The sequence below is a fragment of the Callorhinus ursinus genome, unplaced genomic scaffold (genome assembly GCF_003265705.2).
Source record: "Callorhinus ursinus isolate GAN/ISIS: 27379988/994484 unplaced genomic scaffold, GSC_fseal_2.0 scaffold19, whole genome shotgun sequence".
Lineage (NCBI taxonomy): Eukaryota > Metazoa > Chordata > Mammalia > Carnivora > Otariidae > Callorhinus > Callorhinus ursinus.
In genome coordinates this window covers 25478276-25498058 of record NW_027397081.1, presented here as the reverse complement: position 1 = coordinate 25498058, position 19783 = coordinate 25478276, and the positions used below count along the sequence as shown (strand labels likewise).

At 43.9% G+C, this 19783-nt stretch overlaps 1 protein-coding gene and 1 non-coding gene across 7 annotated transcripts in view; both read right to left on the bottom strand.

The window, feature by feature from the left end:
• Nucleotides 1-1952: 1952 nt before the first annotated feature.
• TMEM45B (transmembrane protein 45B) overlaps nt 1953-19783 on the bottom strand; it is a 50760-nt gene continuing 32929 nt past the window's right edge. For 4 of the 6 annotated variants that reach the window (XM_073903981.1, XM_073903983.1, XM_073903984.1 and 1 more), the window contains 6 exons: nt 13308-13406; nt 7725-7921; nt 5577-5783; nt 4498-4682; nt 3889-4034; nt 1953-2822 (listed from right to left, as the gene is read on the bottom strand). In XM_073903981.1, coding sequence (XP_073760082.1) covers nt 2714-2822; nt 3889-4034; nt 4498-4682; nt 5577-5783; nt 7725-7905 — 828 coding nt within the window. In that variant the 5' untranslated portion in view covers nt 7906-7921; nt 13308-13406 and the 3' untranslated portion in view covers nt 1953-2713. Of the gene's footprint in view, nt 2823-3888; nt 4035-4497; nt 4683-5576; nt 5784-7724; nt 7922-13307; nt 13407-18912; nt 18931-19783 lie in introns of those variants that run through there. The other 2 variants (XM_073903982.1, XM_025893434.2) reach the window with 2 other exon arrangements.
• LOC112840649 (U6 spliceosomal RNA) lies at nt 10303-10409 on the bottom strand. Its single transcript, XR_003212546.1, has one exon. It is a non-coding gene; the product is annotated as a U6 spliceosomal RNA (small nuclear RNA).

The following is a 19783-nucleotide window of genomic DNA, read 5'->3' as shown; positions in this document are numbered from 1 at the left end:
CATGCCAAGAGGTGGGGACAGTTGGAATTGGGGGGGGTAAGCCCAGGTTACAGAGCGCCGAGGTGAACTGGCTGAGGGGTGACTGAGCTTTTGCTGGTGGTAGGGGGCTGGCACAGAAGTCAGACGGGGAAGGGGGAGAGGTAGGAACTGCCATGAAGGAGAAGAATGGCCTTTTAGCTGAGTAGAGGAGAGGGCATCTGTCCTTTCCAGTACTTTGATATTTGCACGTCATTGCTTCCTAGAGTCACATTTCACATGAAGAGTCCGAGTGACAGTTTCTAAATGAGAAAACGATAGACATTTGAGGGATCCCGTCTCAGGTATTTATTGCTGGTTAAAACAAACCCTTCTCGAAGTTACTTAACAAGTGATTGCATGAAAGTAGTTCCGACATTCAGCCCTGCCCCACTCTTTTATTTACTGAAGTCACCTGGCTGTGTCTGTCTCCTTAGTGCCTGGAGACATTTACCTGCCCGCTCAGAGAACAGGGATATTTCAGGATGCTAGTGTGGGACTGGCTCCCTGCTGAGTACGATTTGGTACCGCCCAGCCTGTCGGTGGAGTGCTGAGGAAGGGCAGCCGCTGCTGGAGTTGTTCAAGGGATGTCAGCAACATTTGCTTCAGACATGGTCCTCGGATACAGACCTCAAGGGTCTTGTAGAGATGTGGGAGCTGTGGCAGATGTTTTGGGGGAACATGCCCAGAAGAACTTGGTGGGAGCCCTTGAGCCTCTGCACCTAAGGTTCAGAGGTTGGTAAAATTATTCAGACCGTGTGCCTGAGACTGGATTTGGTGACTAGCACTGTGATGGGTTTGTACATTAATACCACATCTAAGAAGGTTTTCCTCCAGGACTGATCAGTTCCACGAAGGTATCCCAAACTGTGCTACGAAAGGGGCATCACAATAAGTTTCAGTGTTGCCTGTCTGATCTTCACACCTCAACCCCTCACTCTGCAGAAAATACATTTCCTTGCCGTGTGCTGCACTACCCCACCCTGTCCACCCGCAGCAATCTTTACGACGAAAGGAACATTGTGAATAGGTTCCTTACCCCCCACCTCCAGTCTCTTCGGGGAAAGAACGTATTTTATGTTAATTGCTCATGGTGGGTCCTCCAGTACTTAACTGAATGGACGTTTGGGTTCCTACTTAGCAGGCAAACGAAATTGGATCCTGAAAGGGCCCCACAGGTTCTCTTCTCATAATTAAATCCCATTTTCAAGTAGCTAATTCTTAACCCCTGAGGTGTGACTTCAGCACTGAAATGCTAGCTAACTGTGGGAGGTCAGTTCTCACGTAAGTACAGCATTTCTGCCGAAGAGCACATGGTGCTGAGTGTCGAAGATCTCTGCCGTATCTGTGTGAAGTAGCTGCGGGGGGGGGGGGGGGGCTCTATTGAGAAGTAAGCTGGCTTTGGAGTCCTGAAGGCTGGCTTTGCGACTTCGTAGCTCTGTGACCTTTGGCTCATCAACTTCTCTGCAGAACTGAATGTGCTTCCATTATTGGTGGTGGTGTGACTCACATGGGACACAGTGCCTGTCAGTGTGTGTGAGGTGCTGTACACACGAATGGTATGTTGGTCTGGAAGACCTTTCCAGTTTGTCCTAGCCCACTTCTGTCAGTTTGTGGAACTTAACTAACTCTCCGTGTTCCTTCATGATTTCATGGTCTCTGTGCTTCCTGTTCTCTCTGCCCGGAACGTGTTTCTCCAGGGCAGACTCCCCATCTCCTCCCCTCCCTCGCATTCATGGTAGTTGTACTTACCCCTTATGGCACCAGTGACCCTGTAGGTAACTGCATCTCTCTCCCGTTAGACTGTGAATTCCTGGCTGGACAGGTATCTCAGTAATCCTTCCAACCATTTCAGTGCCGGTGCAATGTAAATGTTTAATAAATATTTGTTGAAGGAAGTTTAAAAAAAAAAACAAAAAACATCCCCAGAACCAAGATTACAGTGTCAAGACTTTAGATTACTATTTCAAGATCCCTTTGCAGGATTCTTACACTTTGCTTTCGGCTATATTTAAATTCAAGGTCTTCAATAACCTGCCATTTTTCTCTCTACCTCATTATACAGACTTCCTGTTAGCATCTTCCCTTGAGGGTACTTTTGAGGACCCAGAACATCAGTGTTCCAGCTCTTAGCTGGGCCACTAACTAGCTTCCTGGTTTAAAAAAAAAAGTCACCTTTGACCTAATGTCATCACTTATGAGTAGTATTGCAGTACTCTGTAATATTAATGGTTAATTAGGAAATGTTTAACAAGTAATATTTAAAGTACCAAAGCTTGTAAATTGTTTTACTTAAAAATGTGCTAGAATTGTATCTTTAAAATAAAGGAAGTCTCACTTAATTTCTCATAAGAAACAACCTGTTTTCTTCAGAAAAAAATGGATAAGTTATCAAAAGCAGTATTTTCTGCTGGGTTCATATCCTGGATTCATCCATGAGGCCCTATCCTGTCCTGAAACTTTCAGAGTCTTTGAATGATTTCTCTTCATACTGGGACACAAAGGCTTCATTTTTCTTCATGAAGGATACCATAGCAACAGAGACTTTAGTCAGTTAAGTGAGAAGGTGCAAATATATAGAACCTTAAGAGCAGACTGGCGCAAGCATTGAAATGGAGATGAGTTTCCCCTTTGCACACTCTAGCTGTTCATACTCAAAGGGGCATGTTCACCCCACATTGATGACGGGTGGTCTCCCTCATTCCTCATCTGAGCCACTCAAGAGGGCCGTCTGGTAAGTGTGATCTGACTTCAGCTTCTGAATGCCAATGATTTCTCCTCCATGCCTCTTTAACCGAGTCAAATGGCTGTAATAGAGCAACAATAAGAGCGCATGAAATTAGCCCCCAAATGCCCTTATTCTCTCAACCAAGGATGTTAAGGCATGCACTGGTTCTTAAAGCATTTTCTTTATATGTCTATCAAACATATAAAGAAACCACAACATGGTTGTCCGCATATCTTGCTTCTTGGACACTATTCATTGATAGATGATTAATAATATTTAATGGTTAATGTTGTAACAGACTAAACATAAGTCTTCTGTCTCCCAGCTTATTGTTTCACTGACCAGGCAGTAGAACTAAAGGAAACTGTGACCTTAAGTTCCCTTCTGTTTGGTCTGCATGGAACTTGTGTGTGTGTGTGAAGTAGATCTGCTTTGGGGAGGGAAATCAGAAACTAGGAAAACGAGGGGCAGCTACAACAGAACTAATTATTAGCATATCCAAAAAGAAACTCGCACTGCAGTTCAAGGCCAGGTATGCTGTTGACTCATAGGGTGACCTCGATCAAGTTACTCAGTCTTTGAAGCCTTGGTTTCCCTTCCCGAGCTGTAAAATGTGACAGCACATACTTCATAAAATAATGAGGATTCAGTGGGGTAATAGACATGAGGTTCTTAACCGCAGGGCCTGGGACAGTGAGTGTCTGGGAATGGTCAGCTATTCTAGTAACCGCTGACCAAGCACTTGCTGTTTCAGCATCGTGTCTGACTGCCACGTCTCTGGGAAGGAGGTGGGGCAAATCCAGGAATAAGGTGATGGGCTCAAAACGATGGACAGCGGGGTCTGTAGTGCAGCACTGATGCCTAACTCAGAGTTTCTCCTTTCACAGTGCAGGCTTCAAGTCCATCAGAACTGCCTTCGAAACCTGGGTCTTTCAGGTGACAGTGACCAGACAGTCCTTGAACTTCTCAGAATCTCATCCCCCTGATTTGCAGAACTGGGCGTATAGTTGGCACTCAAAAAGTGGTAGAAGTTAGCACTCTTTAGTTATGAAAGGTGGGTCACTGGAAGTAAAAATGTAGTAGATTTTGGGGACCGAGGGGTTGTTAGGAAAAACCAGACAGAAGTTGTCTTCCCTTGGACATACCAGAAAACGAGCGAGTAGCTGATGGCCACAATGCAGAGGGCAGCCAAGTAGTGCCAGCAGAAGCACATGGTGACGAACATGAGGTTTGCGTCATCTTTCTGGTCCCATTCGGGTCCTCCAAAAGGTGGGAACAGCACAAACCCGATCTGGTGGGTTATACAGAGAAGCCAGCCTTAGTTGGTCCTGAGCAGCAAGCTCGCCTCTCCCCGCGACTGCCCCTGCTGTCTGTACATCCCCCACTGCCTCCTCCTGTCATACCTCTGGGAGCACAGAAAGGCCTTTTGCATAGGAGAATGGCTCTAATTCTGGCTTTAGTATGGGCTTAAAACCACATTTCAGGGGCCTATAAACAAACGGTATCCATGCCTCCACTAGGGAGGGCACGTGGGCTCACTGTGTATGCTGCATGGGATCCACCTGTCAGTTCGTCAGCAAGGTACTACTGGACGAAATGACCTAAGTCAGGGGCCAGGCACGGGAAGACCAGTGGCCCTCCACAGCCCTTCCTGTGGTGTATGTCAGTGCTGGCCCTGCAGGACCTGCCTTGCACGAGCTCCATGGGGCTCCTTGAATCCACACAAGGTGAAGAGCACCCTTTTGAATAATTACCTGCCAGAACCAGGTGCCCTGAAGGATAACGAGACTGGTTCGGAAGAGTTGCAGCACAATATTGTCCCGGAGGACCACCTCTACGAAGATGCTGAAAGCCCCTCCGAACACAGCGCACAGCAGGAGCGAGTGGATGTGCTGGTCCAAGGGTGGTCGGTTGTGGACGTGGTAGTAGAAGAGAAAACCTGCACAAAGCAATTTTGGCCATCACGGGTTCGCTGCCTTCTGCTTCAGAGGCTTCATCTGCACTGTTAACCATTCCTAGAATGCCCTCCTACGCCTGTCTCAAAGCTAGATTTTTCAGCAGTTAGGAAGTCAGTTTATATAACGTTACAGGGCAACAGACCCAGATTAGATTTCGTGTATGTATGAAGTGGATATATGCTGCAAAGGATGGATCTTTTAAAATCTCTTTACTCAATACAGGATGCGTAGGTGAAACACGCGGATTTGTGACAAATTTGTGTGTGTACTTGAAATTCAGTTTTGCCCTCATTTAACTCCCCCCCCCACCCCCAACTCTTCCTGAGGTACAGAAGTAAGTGAGGTTGTTGGATTACAAAATGCTTTTTCCTTACCCCGGTTAATAAGAGTTATATTGGGAAATCTGTCCTAGCTGCTTGGGTGGGTCTCCTGAGGTTTGTCATGGAGTCCAGACAGGAACATTCCAGGGTGGGAGGTGGAGTGCAGTTTCTCTTCCCTGAGCAGAGGGAGTTATCCTTGTATGTGGTGGCCTCCAGCCAGGTTTTGGAGAGTTACTGTGTGTTTCAGCGTGGAAGTGCACACATGCTGTCATACAAATGAGCGTGATGGGGGAGGGGGCAGAGAGTTTGGGCACCAAGATCCCGAGACTTTGGCTGAAAACCTTATGTTTTCATGGGCTCTTTTATGGACTATGTCCCCTGGAACCTCCAGAGCACCAGGACCAAGTCCTATTCAGGTGTCTGAAATTCAGGGATTTGGATTTTCTGGGTAAAGTTACTGTACTGGCAGTATTTCTGGTCTCCCTATCCTGATGCATCATAAACACAATTTGTCAGTCTCTTGCATTGTTTCTTCCATCTGTACCACTAAGTTACCTTCAGTGAATGCTGCCACAGCCATAACCAGTCTGTCCAGCCCCAGGGGAACGTGGCTGACGAGATAGGTGAGCATATCGGTGATTCCCGAGACTGCGAAGAACAAATACATGGTACTGTGCTGCCAGTTCATTAACTTGCACCACTCATTCTCATGGTACAGGTGGAGGTGGGGCCCGTCCGGAACAAACTGCTCGGCCAGGATCCCTGCAGGGGTGAGAGTGGAACTTGAAGTCAGGAAGGAAGTTGAAACATGGGTGAAAATGGCCTCCAGGTCAGTGCACCTGCTTTGCTCCCTCAGATGCAGCTACTTCAGCGTAAGATGCATTTGCTGACGAACCTGTGTAGACATCTTGCCTCTGCTGTTCCTTTGGGGGTCAGGGTGTGGAGAGAAGAAGTGATAGAAACAGCCACACAGGTCCCCGGGATATTTGTCTAGTGGCTGAGCTGAAAGCAAGGCATAATCACTTAAATGAGAATGTGGTTGATATATTAATCTTCGGGCTAAGTGAGCAGTGAGAGAAATCCCGGAACGAAACCATTAGGTTGAAAATAATGGGATCTGAGCAGAGACACCCTGGTGGGGAAGATAGTGGTGCACACCTGAGGGGGGAACAGTAGCTCCCGGGTGTGTTTTCATCAGGGCAGACTTCGAGTGAGTGGTTTGCCTGAGCACAGAGTGTGCTCTGTGAGCCGTGAGTCCTTCCCATAGCTTTAGGTCTCTGTACCCTAAATACTGGGAGAACCAGGTGAAGGCCTGTCACCACAGTGTTTCTGGCCATACTGTGTCTTAGGAGAGGCAAGCCTTTGAGACAGTGGCTCGTAGTTCTTAGCCCTTCTACTTCATGATCTGTTTTGGAAGGCAAAAGATTGGCCTTTATGCCTGGTGCCCAAAATGTTCTTGGGGCCTAGAATAATCCTCCATGACAACATTCTGGACCCTGTTCCCCAAACATTTTTTTTCTTAAACCCAGCCCCTTCCTGAATTTATATGTGAGGGATCAAGGAATTGGTGGAAAGGACCCGGGAGAAGAAATCCCACTGACACTAGAATGGGAGCTTTGTGAGGGCAGGGACTCTGCTTGGTTCCCCACTGTATCCCCGAGACCTGGAATAGTGAGTTCCTGCTGGGTAGGAGCTCAGGAGATCTTGTGGAATGAGCAGTAGCTTCACCCAGCAAAGAGGCCAAATACTTTCCCAGCTCTATTTTTCTGGGCAACACTGATGCTGTCCTTAGCATTTAAACTGTATAGTTCCCATCACCTCAACTCCAGAAAGACGAGATGCCCAACTGACTGGTGGATGGGAAGAGTCAGCGGGGCTGGGCACACAAAGCTAGGTGCCTCTGCTCACTCCAAGAGGGGCTACTGGTGTTGCTTCGGTTCCTTCTGAGATGCTGTGGGCCTAAGGTGAGAAGTGGCAAAACGCAATTGCAGAATAAAGTCCCTTGTTACCCCCATGCTGGGCGGATCCTGAGGAAGAACACTCTCTGCTGTTGGCGAGGTGGGCCCCGTCTCATGTGGCCACTAGTGGAGTGAATGACGAGTCACAGTGGAAGTGCGTGGGTTTTGTTGGAACAGGGCACAGTAAAGGAAAATCCCTTTTTAACAGCCCTCTGCTGGCTTTCTTCAGTTTCTTCCACTGCCTCTCTTACTAGTCCTCTAGCATAAAGTCCCCGTCTTTGTAATTGCTTGAGATATGGGGATGGAGGATATGCCAAGGAATTAGGTGGTAGCTACTCTTGAGATTCTAGTGGAGAGAGAACTGGAAAAAAAAGATGATTTTTCTAAACTAAACTGCATTTAGTACTTTCCTAATTCATGTACATGAGCTTACTCTATTATTTTTTCTATTCTTATGTTTTATCTTTTTCATCAAGTATGTTTTCTATTCCTACAACTTATACCTATGTCCTTCTAGGGCGAAGAATATAGTTTATTTGGTAGTTTTTCATGGTGCACTATTATTAACTGTTAACAGTAACAAAGCTCAGTACACAATAGATACTATAAAATATGTGGTGGCCCACTGAAAATCCTTGTCTTACTATCTGCCAGTGGAAACATCCACTTCACAGGGTCCAGAAAATGGGTTAAGGTTTCTGGGTGTGGTGGGGAGACCCCCTGCACCAGGTGACTCCCTTCTTACCAGCGACTGAAAACAGGGTTCTGACTGCGGCTTCAATGATCTCGAGTCGCTGATGGTAATGAGTCAGTCGGCTGCTTTTCCCCTTCTGGTGAAAGTACATCAGTGGGTACTTCACTGACCACCACAGTCCGACTATCAAGAAGAAGCTCCCTGGGAGAGCATGGCCCTTAAAGTTTGCCATCGGTGTTCTTCAGCACCTAAGAAAATAGGGGACAGTTGTCAGGTGGCTGAATGAAGAAAACATAAATGGATATTTTGGCAGGAAACACAACATGTGACTGAGGATTCCAAATCATAAGCCGTATGAAGAAGGACCCACTCTTTCTCAGGGGCGCTCACTCAGCAGACAAGACTTCAAGGACGTAACATGAAGGCTTATTTTATGAGAACGACTACTCCAACCCTGGCCGTCAGGACTTCCACCCCCTCTCACTGGCTACATGGGCTGCTTCACGTCTGATGCATGTACAGTTGAGCTTTCCACCCTTCCTCGAGAACTTCCACATGTTTTAAAAAACAAGTCAAATCGTATTTAAAAGGCTTCTACTGAAAAGCAGCAGTCACGTGTTCCATCCCTCCTCACCCACTAGTGAAACCACTTTAATCCCTTTCCACTGTTTCTTCTGGTATTTGCCGCCTGGATTCTCGTTAATTTGTGCAGGCGGCCATTTGCTCATTTATCTTTGTCAGGCATTATCTACCAGCTTCCTGGAGCTCTCCCTCCTCCTCAACCCTTCACGTTCACTGTAGTCACATGATGTTCATTTGCTTCAATCATTAGTTTCGTTATTATGGCTCTGTAGATCCAAAGTCCTCAGGGCCCATAAGCCCTAGCGATCCCAGCTATCTCTTTGACCTCTCCGACCTACCCCTCCAGCCCTGCCACACGGGGTCCCTTCCCTGGCCTTCCATTTCTAAGCACAGATCATTCCTGCTTCAGGGCTTGGGCTGTCTGTTATTTCCAGCAGCTTCCCGAACCAGAGCCAACAGGTCTCTTCTTCACTTTACTCAGGTTGCTGTTCAAATGTTACTCTAGTCCCGGACTACTTTGTGTGAAGTAGCAGGCATGTCCCCCTTTTCAATCCAGGTATATATTTTTTTTTAGGAATTCATTCATTGTATGTTTATAATTCACACCTGATCACTACCTACCAAATAGTATCCAGGTATACTTCTAAATTTTCTTTAAAGCATGGATCGCTATCTGATATTCCATATTGATTTTTTTTTAAGCATCCAGCTCTACCCACTGGAATGTAGTCCCTGAAAGTAGGGATTTGATCTGTTTTGTTTTTGTTTTTAAAGATTTTATTTTTTTATTCGACAGAGAGAGAGACACAGCGAGAGAGGGAACGCAAGCAGGGGGAGTGGGAGAGGGAGAAGCAGGCTTCCCGCAGAGCAGGGAGCCCGATGTGGGGCTCGATCCCAGGACCCTGGGATCATGACCTGAGTCGAAGGCAGACGATTAACAACTGAGCCACCCAGGCGCCCCTTGATCTGTTTTGTTATTGCAGTTAGCCCCGCACTTATAGTTGGGTGTGATAGAGTAAGCAATCAAATATTTGTGGAACAAATAACACGCTCATCCAAGTAGTATATTATGGGTTATGTTTTTACCATTTTTGTTTTTTTTTAGAGCTGTTTTAGTTTACAACAAAATTGAGAGTAAGGTAGGGAGATTTTTTTCACATACCCCTTGCCTGCACACATGCATAGTCTCCCCCATTATTGATACCACTCACCAGACTGGTGCTTTTTTTTTTTTTTTAAACCAAGGATGAAACCACATTGACACATCATAATCACCCCAAGTCCATAGTTTACCTTAGGGCCCATTTTTTTTTTTTTTTAAGATTTTTATTTATTTATTTGACAGAGACAGCGAGAGAGGGAACACAAGCAGGGGGAGCGGGAGAGGGAGAAGCAGGCCTCCCGCAAAGCAGGGAGCCCGATGCGGGGCTCAATCCCAGGACCCTGGGATCATGACCTGAGCCGAAGGCAGACGCTTAACAACTGAGCCACCCAGGTGCCCCCATTTTTTTTTTAAGATTTTATTTATTTGAGAGCAAGCATTGGGTGGGGGGGTGGGAAGGGAAGAGGGAGAGGGAAAAGCAGGTTCCCCGCTGAGCAGGGAGCCTAATGTGGGGCTCGATACCAGGACCCCAGGATCATGACCTGAGCTGAAGGCAGACGCTTAACCGACTGAGCCACCCAGGCGCCCCTAGGGGTCACTCTAGATGTGCATTCTATGGGTTTGGACAAAATTATAATGACATGTATCCATCATTATAAATACCACACAGTATTTTCACTGCCCTAAAAATTCTCTGCTCTGCCTGTTCATCTCTCCCCCTCCCCCACCCGACACCACCCCTTTTTACTGTCTCCATAGTTTTGCTTTTTCTAGAATGTCAAATGTTGAGATCATAAAGTGTGTAGCCTCCATCTCTCATTTAGTAATACACACTTTAGTTTCCTCTGTGTCTTTTCATGGCTTGATAGCTCATTTCTTTTTAGCACAGTATAGTTAGCATATGTGTTATATTAGTTTTAGGTGTACAATATAGTGATGCAACAAAAAAATATGGAACGCTTCACAAATTTGCATGTCATGCTTGTGCAGGAGCCATGCTAATCTTTTCTGTATCATTACAGTTTTAGTATCTGTGCTGGCAAAGTGAGCATTAAATAGTCTCACATTTTCCAGGAAATAGAGACAGATACATAGTCTTTTATATTTAATTACATGTTTACCATTTCTAGTGTTCTTCATTACTTCCTGTGCATTTGAATAATCCTCTAATCTCATTTACTTCCAACATGAAGGATGTCCTTTAATATTTCTTTTTTTTTTTTAAAGATTTATTTATTTGAGAGAGCGAGAAAGAGAGAGAGGACATGAGGGGGGGAGGGTCAGAGGGAGAAGCAGGCTCCTCGCCGAGCAGGGAGCCCGATGCGGGACTTGATCCCGGGACTCCAGGATCATGACCTGAGCCAAAGGCAGTCGCTCAACCAACTGAGCCACCCAGGCGCCTTGTCCTTTAATATTTCTTATAGAGCAGTTCTCTTACCAATGAATTCTTTCGGTTTTATTTATCTGGAAATATCTTTATTTCGTTTTCATTTTGAAGAATAGGTTGGATATAGAATTCTTAGTTGGCAGTTTTTCAACACTCTGATTATGTCATTCCATTGGCTTCTGGCTGATGAGAAATCAGCTATTAATCATACTGTTTTTCCCCAGTGAGTTACTTTTTTTTCTTGCTTTCAAGTTTTTCCTGTTATCTTTGGCTTTCAGCAGTGTGACTATGATATATCTTTTGTGGGTTCTTTTTGTGTTTTATTTTTTGATCGTGGCTGAGCTTCTTGGGTCTGTAATTTAATATTTTTCATCAGGGGATGAAAGGAAGTTTTCAGCCATAAATTCTTCAACTATTTTTTCTGACAACCCCCCCCCCCGCCCTCTCCCCACCCCCCATTTTCCCTGCTCATTCCCATGTTTAACCCAGAGCCAAGGATTTTCAACCCCCTCCCCCCCATCACCACCCTGGATTGCATCTGTTTCCTGTGGCAGCAAAACTACTTGTTTTCATAGCTAGCACCACATTACTTAAAAGTCATCGGCTGAGTGAGGGGATAATGGCAGTGGCCTCAGGCAGAAAGGCCATGGCCTCCAACTGTTTTACCTGAAGGTCTAGTAGCTTTTCAAAAATAAAAGCTTCTGTTGCGAGTTTAGCTGAACTACTCCATAATATTGCTGTCTCCTCCTCCATTTCGTATGGCCAACTGGCCTGCAGGGGCCTTGACCTGCTATGAGCTCCTCCTGCGGGCATACCCGAAAGAACAACTGCAGAGTCGTGAGTACGTGGAAGTTCCTGATACGACTTCCCCAACAGTCTCCCCCATCTCCCAGGGCCGTCCCCTTGTGCACCCCTTAAATAAGACCCCTGTGAAGCTGACCAAAACCTTGTTCTCTCTGGTTTGAACTGACCAATCCAGGCTTAGCCTGGGAATCCTAAGGGCTCCACTTGTGGACCCTCATAAAGGTATGTGTGCCAGGTCCTGTCACTCTCTCTACCTGCACTCTGCCTTCACCTCCCCAGGTGGCCCCTTGAGGCATGCCTTGTCCTTGTCCAGGACCTTTGAGAAATAAAATTCTCTTATTTCGATAATAGTCTTTTGTTGAACAGAAACTCACCATCAGACACCCCAGGACCCTACTTAACAAATGTTAATTTAACAAAGTCAGAACAGCCTCTTAATTTGTTGTCTGACTTTGGTCAATTTCCAGTTCCTGGAAATGGCTGGTTTTGACAATTTTGCTTAGTTTTATACATTTTTTGTTTTTTGCTTTTGCAGAAAGAAATTGCCCATCTGTTCATGCTGCCATAACCGAAGGCTCTCTCCTCATTCTTCTTAAACCCTATATTGATCAACATAAAAAAAAAAAGCCTCCATTTTCATTTAATGTCCTCCTATGGCCTCCCTCAGGCAGAAAGGCCATGGCCTCCAACTGTTTTTTTTTTTTTTTTTTAAGATTTTATTTTTTATTTATTTGCAAGAGAGAGAATGAGAGAGAGCATGAGAGGGAGGAGGGTCAGAGGGAGAAGCAGACTCCCTGCTGAGCGGGGAGCCCCTAGATGTGGGACTCGATCCCGGGACTCCAGGATCATGACCTGAGCCGAAGGCAGTTGCTTAACCGACTGAGCCACCCAGGCACCCGGCCTCAAACTGTTTTACCTGAAGGTCTAGTAGCTTTTCCAAAAATAAAAGGCCTAGGGGCGCCTGGGTGGCTCAGTCGTTAAGCATCTGCCTTCAGCTCAGGTCATGATCCCAGGGTCCTGGGATTGGGCCCTGCATTGGGCTCACTGCTCAGTGGGAAGCCTGCTTCTCCCTCTCCCACTCCCCCTGCTTGTGTTCCCTCTCTCGCTGTGTCTCTCTGTCAATAAATAAAATCTTCTAAAAACAAACAAAAAAACAAAAGTAAAAGGCCTGTTAAGGTCCCTTTCATGATCGAGCCAGTTATACTCCCTTGTTTTCTTAGCCAGAAGTGCAGGAAAAACAGCTTTGCAAATCTTTCCTGTCCTTCCCCATTTTTTGAGGAGCAATACCCTGAATAAAGGCAGAGTCCTTGTGTGTTCGTATCAATTTGTCAAGCCCCACTCTCCCCTTTTACCTGGTTTCAGATTGACATCAGTGAATGCAGTGCCTGCAGCATGTCTGTAGAAACCATTTCTAAATTTACTTAGGCTACTTGGAAGGCTGAGTACCTTGATTTGATGAGGGAGAGGAGCAGGGAGGTAGAGTTCTTCCAGTAACCAATTATTAGATTAGTTTATTTGATTAGCTACCTCATAGGACATGTGGTAGAAATATAGGATGGGTCAGTTTCAATTAGGAGGCACAAGGCAATAACCAACTTCAAGTAGAAAAATAAAAATGTAGTCTAATAATTTGGATAACACCATTCAAATAGGTTAAGTCTCTGACAAGTCTAGCTTTAAAAAAATGATTTAAAAATAAAAAGCAAATATTTAAGGGATAAGCTCTTTAGAATTAAACTATAAAATACTTCAGCGGTACCTGGGTGGTTCAGTCAGTTAAGCGTCCAACTCTTGATTTCAGCTCAGGTCTTTTTTTTTTTTTTTTAAAGTAGGCTCCGCAGGGCTTGAACTCACAACCCTGAGATGTAAAAAAAAGAAAAAAATCAATCTCAGGAAAACCCACAGAGAGGAAAACATCAGAAAGTGCTTCTGCAAAGACAAGCTTCCTTTCTTATTTTAATATGTTTGCTCTTTTTTGATATTGCATGAGATAGAGTGTGAAGAGAGGGCTGAATGTTTTGGAGAGGTGATAGCTTTAAGTTAAACCTGGCAGCTGAGAAGACTAGTGGTTTGGGCAACTTTTCATGTCCTGTCTAAGGAAATCACTGGAAAAGGAACATCATTTGCATAAGAGGTTTGACATGCTTTTCCTTGTCCTCTTTAACCATTCCCCCCTCTGCATTCTCTAATTTTAATTTGAGATAAGGAAGTGAAATGGAAGACAAGTTAAAGATGTCCAGAAGAGAAAAAGGAGGGAAGAGTTAAGGAAGAGTAGGAGACAGGGAAAGAAGACTGGAGAGTCACAGAAGTAGAGGGAGCGAGCAGAGGAGAAATTATGCTTGATGCAGTTTGCCTGTAGTTAAAAATAAAACTTGATATGGTGCCCTTTGTTTCTTAATAAAGCCCACATGTTCCCTTATTTTAGATGAAGAAAGTAGTGAAAGGATGTATTTAGATGAATGAGAATCAAAAATAAGGAAATCAAATTTTATTTTCTTCCTTGAGTGCCTGGGCTTAGCAGCCCGCACTCTCCAACATTAGAACTAAGGACTTGGCATTCATGGCAGGGGGAGGAGTGAAAGCCAATTTGTCCCAATTTGAGATGACAGGATACAAAACGTATAGATTACCAAATATCACAGAGAACCTGAACCTCTTAGTTCTAGCCATACATTTGACTTTAGTAAATAATGGTCTATCTTCACCATGGGATATTCTATAATCATTAAAAAGACTGAATTAGAGCTATACCAGCTGTCCTGGAAGGTTTTCCATGAGATAGTTGGCTGAGACAAGCAAGATGGAAAAGACTACTTACAATATGACCCCATTTTGAGCAATGGTAATGTCCTGCATATATGTACTACATATGTATACAGGTATATGATTATATGAACAGGGAAAGCAATATGGAAGAGTACTTTGAGGGTATGTAACACTATTCATTAGTTATTTCTGGCTCTCTGTCTTCCAGGCACATGGTACAACTGCAATTTCTGGCCCCCTTGTGGTTGGGTGGGGTCTTGTGAGTTGTGGGCAGAAGTGACGTGTTAGTTCTGGGCAGAAATATGTAATTGCCAGTTCAAGAACCCTCAGAACACATTTCCCTTTACCACATTACTATCACTGTTCATGACAGTAGCTCTTCCATGAGTCTCAATCCCAGAGTGAGGAAACCTGGAGCAGAGCCCCAAACAAGCCATGATGAACACATGGCATGGGAAAAATAAACAGTTGTAATGAGCCACTAAGCTTTGCGGGTTGTTTTTATCCAGTATAACCTAAATTTTATGAATCATACAGATATACCAGATCAACATGTTATGGGTAGGACACTCAGGCTTTTGTAGTTTCTTTAAAAAAAATATTGGAAAGCTTTACTATATCCAGGGAAGAAGTTGTGATGGCGTAAAGAATGGCAGAATTTGTACCAAAAAGGTGCCAAAGACAATTTTGGCAAATTGTATCTGGAATTGTCCGACTCCCCCCTTTTCTTTTTGATATCAGATAGACATATGTTTTCTCTTTTGAAATGGTGCCTGAGTTCTTCTACCCCCACCCTACTGCCCTGCCTTAAAAGACAGCACAATTAAAATTCAGGCAAACAGGGGTCTGTTTGTTACATTGTAAGGTTAACCTTTAGGTCCATTTCTCCAGTCCCCCAGTTCTCAACAGGGGGTGATGTGTCTGTAGATACTTTTGGTTGTTGTCACAACTGGGGGTGATGGTGGTGTTGCTCACATCCAGTGGGTAAAGACTGAAAGTGCTGCTAAGCATCTTGCAATGTGCAGGACACCCCCCACAACAGAGAATTCTGCAGCTCAAATCTCAATAATGCTGAGGCTGTGAGACCCTGCTCTATTCTAGGCCAGCTTCCTATCCTTTTTTTTTGAAGGAAACAGAGATCAGGCTGCCTTTATTTCTTTGTTCTTTATGTCACCACTTATTAGAGTGTTCTACCTTCAAAACTGTTTATGGGGCATAAACTCACTCCTAGAAATTTTCTCCCTTGCTTTCCATTTTGATATATGATTGATATATAATTCACATACCATTTCAATGAATTTTCAATTCAGTGGTTTTGAGTATATCCATGGAGTGGTACAATTAGTCACCATAGTCAATTTTAGAACATTTTCATACCCACAAAAAAATTCCCCTAACCCATTAGTGACTCCATTTTCCCAAGTCCCGCCTCCCTCCAAAGTCCTAGGGAACCACTAATGTACATTATATTTCTATTAATTTACGTATTCTGGACATTTTATATAAATTGAGTCATGCAACATGTCATTTGAGACTCGCTTTCATTTTTTAATTGTTTGTTTATTTGTTTAATTGCTACACCCAGTGTGGGGCTCAACTCACAACCCCAAGATCAAGAGTCACATGCTCCCCTGACTGAGCTAGGCAGGTGCCCCCAGACTGGCTTCTTCCCTTTTAACATCATGTTTTCAAGGTTCATTCATGTTGTGGCATGCATCACTACTTATTCTTTCTATGGCTGAATATTTCATTGTATGCATATACTGCATTTACTGGTTTGCTAAGGCTGCTGTAACAAACCACACTGGGTGATTTAAAAAACAGAATTTATTTTCTCATGGTTCTGGATGTTAGAAGTTTTAGATCAAGGTGTTGGCAGGGTTGGTTTCTTCTGAGGCCTTTGTCCTGGGCTTGAAGATGGCTGTCTTTTCCCTGTGTCTTTACATACATCTTCCCTCGGTGTGTGCCTGTGTCCTCTTCTTATAGGGCAACAGTTAGATTAGATTAGAGCCCTCCCTGATGACCTCGTTTTACTTAATTATCTCTTTAAAGACCATGTCTTCAAATACAGTCACCTTCTGAAGTACTGGAGGTGAGGACTTCAACAACATATGAACTGGGGGGGTGGGGAGCATAATTCAGGCTATAACACCACATTTTATCTGTTCATCACTTAATTGACTGTTCCATACACTTTTATAGATTTAATTACTAAATCACTACAAAAGACAACTCAGATGATCAAAGAAGACACTCTGAAGGTTTCAACAACCTAAGTATTCCTGGGACAGTTTCTCCTAATGAATCTCAAAATCACCCTCATATGGTTCTAGAAGTCTCAAGTGCTTTCTTGCTATTTCTCTCTCTTTTCAAATAACAGCCTTGTTGACATATAATTTATATACCATAAAATTCAGTCCTTTAAAGTGTATAATTCAGTGATTGCTGGTATCTTTACAGTTGTGCAGCCATTACCACCATCTGATTTTAGAACATTTTCATCATCCCCAAAGAAATCCCATACTCATTAGCAGTCATTCCCCATTTCTTCCCAATCCTTCCAACCCTGGCAACCACTAGCCTCCTATCTGTGTCCATGGGTTTGCCTATTTTAGATATTTCCTATAAGTGTAATCATATATCTCTGCCTCTTTCATTTAGTATGGTTTCAAGGTTCATCCAATCTTGTAGCATGTATCAGTGCTTCATTCCTTTTTATTGCTGTTGTTGCTTTTAGAGGGAGGGAGAGAGAGAAAGAGAGCACAAGCAGGGGGAGGGGCAGAGGGAGAGGGAGAGAAAGACTCCTTAAGCAGACTCCCTGCTGAGAAGGGAGCCCAACTTGGGGGGACTCTATCTCATGACCCTGAGATCATGACCTGAGCCGAAATCAAGAGTCGGATGCTTACCAACTGAGCCACCCAGGCACCCCCATTCCTTTTTATTGTTGAATAATATTCCATTGTACAGATCTGTCACATTTTGTTTATCCATACATCTGGTTTTTAAATTTTAATCTTTAAACATTTTTAAAAAGTAGTTTATTTATTTGACAGAGAGAGAGAGTGCAGAAGCAGGGGGAGTAGCAGAGGTAGAGGGAGAAGCAGGTTTCCGCTAAGCAGGGAGCCTGATGCAGGGCTTGATCCCAGGACCCTGGGATCATGACCTGAGCCCAAGGCAGATGCTTAACCGACTGAGCCACCCAGGTGCCCCTAATCTTTTAGATTTTTTTTTTAAGATTTTATTTATTTATTTGACAGAGACACAGCAAGAGAGGGAACACAAGCAGGGGGAGTGGGAGAGGGAGAAGCAGGCTTCCTGCTGAGCAGGGAGCCCGATGTAGGGCTTGAACCCAGGACCCTGGGATCATGACCTGAGCTGAAGGCAGACACTTAACGACTGAGCCACCCAGGCGCCCCTCTTTTAGATTTTTAATTGAAGTATAGTTGATATATAATATTCATTCATCTATGGATGGATATTTGGGTTGTTATGAATAATAATGCCATGAATATTGGTGTACATATTTTTATGTGTACCTATGTTTTCATTTCTCTTTGGCATATACCTAGGAGTGGAATTGTTTGATCATATGATAACTCTATGTTCAACATTTTGAGGAATGACCAGACTCTTTTCCAAAGTGGCTACACCATTTTCCAATCTCACCAGCAATGTAAGAGGGTTCCAATTTCTCCACATCCTCAACAACACTTGTTATGTTCATCTTTTTTATTTTAGCCATCTTAGTGGGTATGAAGTCTATCTCATTGTTTTGTTTCATTTTCTTCCCTAATGATTAGTGATGTGAAGCATCTTTTTATGAGCTTATTGGGCATTTGTATATCTTTTTTGGAGAAATACCTATTCAAATTCATTGCCCATTTTATTATTTTTTTATTTTTTAAAAAGATTTTATTTACTTATTTGACAGAGAGATAGCACAAGTAGGCAGAGAGGAAGGCAGAGGGAGAGGGAGAAGCAGACTCTCCACTGAGCAGGGAGCCCGATGCGGGGCTCAATCCCAGGACCCTGGGATCATGACCTGAGCCGAAGGCAGCCGCTTAACCGACTGAGCCAGCCGGGTGCTCCTCATTGCCCATTTTAAATTGGGGTCTTTATATTGTTGAGTTGTAATAGCTCCTTATATTATTATAGATACAAGTCAGATATATGATTTGGAAATATTTTCTCTCTTTTTGTGGGCTTTTTACTTTCTCAAGTGTGTCCTTTAGAGCGCAGAAGCTTTGATTTATTTTTTTTAAGATTTTATTTGTCAGAGGGAGAAAGAGAGAGAAAGCACAAGCAGGGGGAGCAGCAGAGAGAGAGAGGGAGAAGCAGGTTCTCTGCTGAGCAAGGAGCCCGATGTGGGGCTCGATCCCAGGACCCTGGGATCATGACCTGAGCCAAAGGCAGAGGCTTAACCGACTGAGCCACCCAGGCGTCCCAGAAGCTTTCAAAATGAAGTCCAGTTTAGCAATTTTTTTTTCTTTTGTTGTTTGTGCTTTTGGTGTCATGTCTAAGAAACCATTGCTTAATTCAAGGGCATGAAGATTCACTCCTGTGTTTTCTTCTAAGATTTTTACAGTTTTAGCTCTTACATTTATGTCTATATCCATTTTAATTAACTTTTGTATATGGTGTGAGGTCATGATCCAGCTTCATTTTTTGCATATCCAACTGTCCCAGCCATCTGATGAAAGATTCTTCTTTTCCGCTTTGAATTGTCTTGGTGCCTATCTACCCTTCTACTCTTGAAAATGGATTTCATCAATCTTCAGAGAAGGATCTTGCCTTCAGTAAGGCAAAACTCTGGTGAAGAAAGAGTAATTCAACTATTATGACACATATATTAAATGTTTTAATAGAGTGGCAGAGTTATGACAATGAAAGGAGGACTCTGACTCACCCCGTGAGAAATAGGAGAAAGATTATAGAGGGAAGTGTACCTAAAACTTCCTTGAAAAACAGGTAAGCATAGGCAGGGTGGATACAGTGTCACGCAGAGCAAATAGTACATGCAAAGGCTAAGGAACAAGTGCAGCCAATCATCCATATAGTCAGAGTTGAGCTCGGTAATGTTGCTTACTCTCTTTACCCTACCATTCCTACCTTCCTTACCTACCTGTCACTCTCCTCCATGGGTGGAATGCATTAAACCTTGAAATTATCTCAGATTGGGAATGAACAAAACAGTATACTTAAAGTCAAAAAAGCTAAACATTATGGTCCTGTGTGCCCAAGAGTCTCTGGAAAGGATATGAACTGACTCACAAATGGGCCTGAGGAAGGTTAAGTTAGAAAAGATGCAAGTCAAGTTTTATATTAGTTTGGGTGCATCCAATTTCCCAGATTTCCCTAAAGGAAACTGGGTTCCTACATGTTCCTTTAAGGGTAAGTATGGTCACATAATACAAAGAACATGAACTATGGAGAGTCAATCCTGCTTTTGCTACCTCTGCTGGTAAGAGC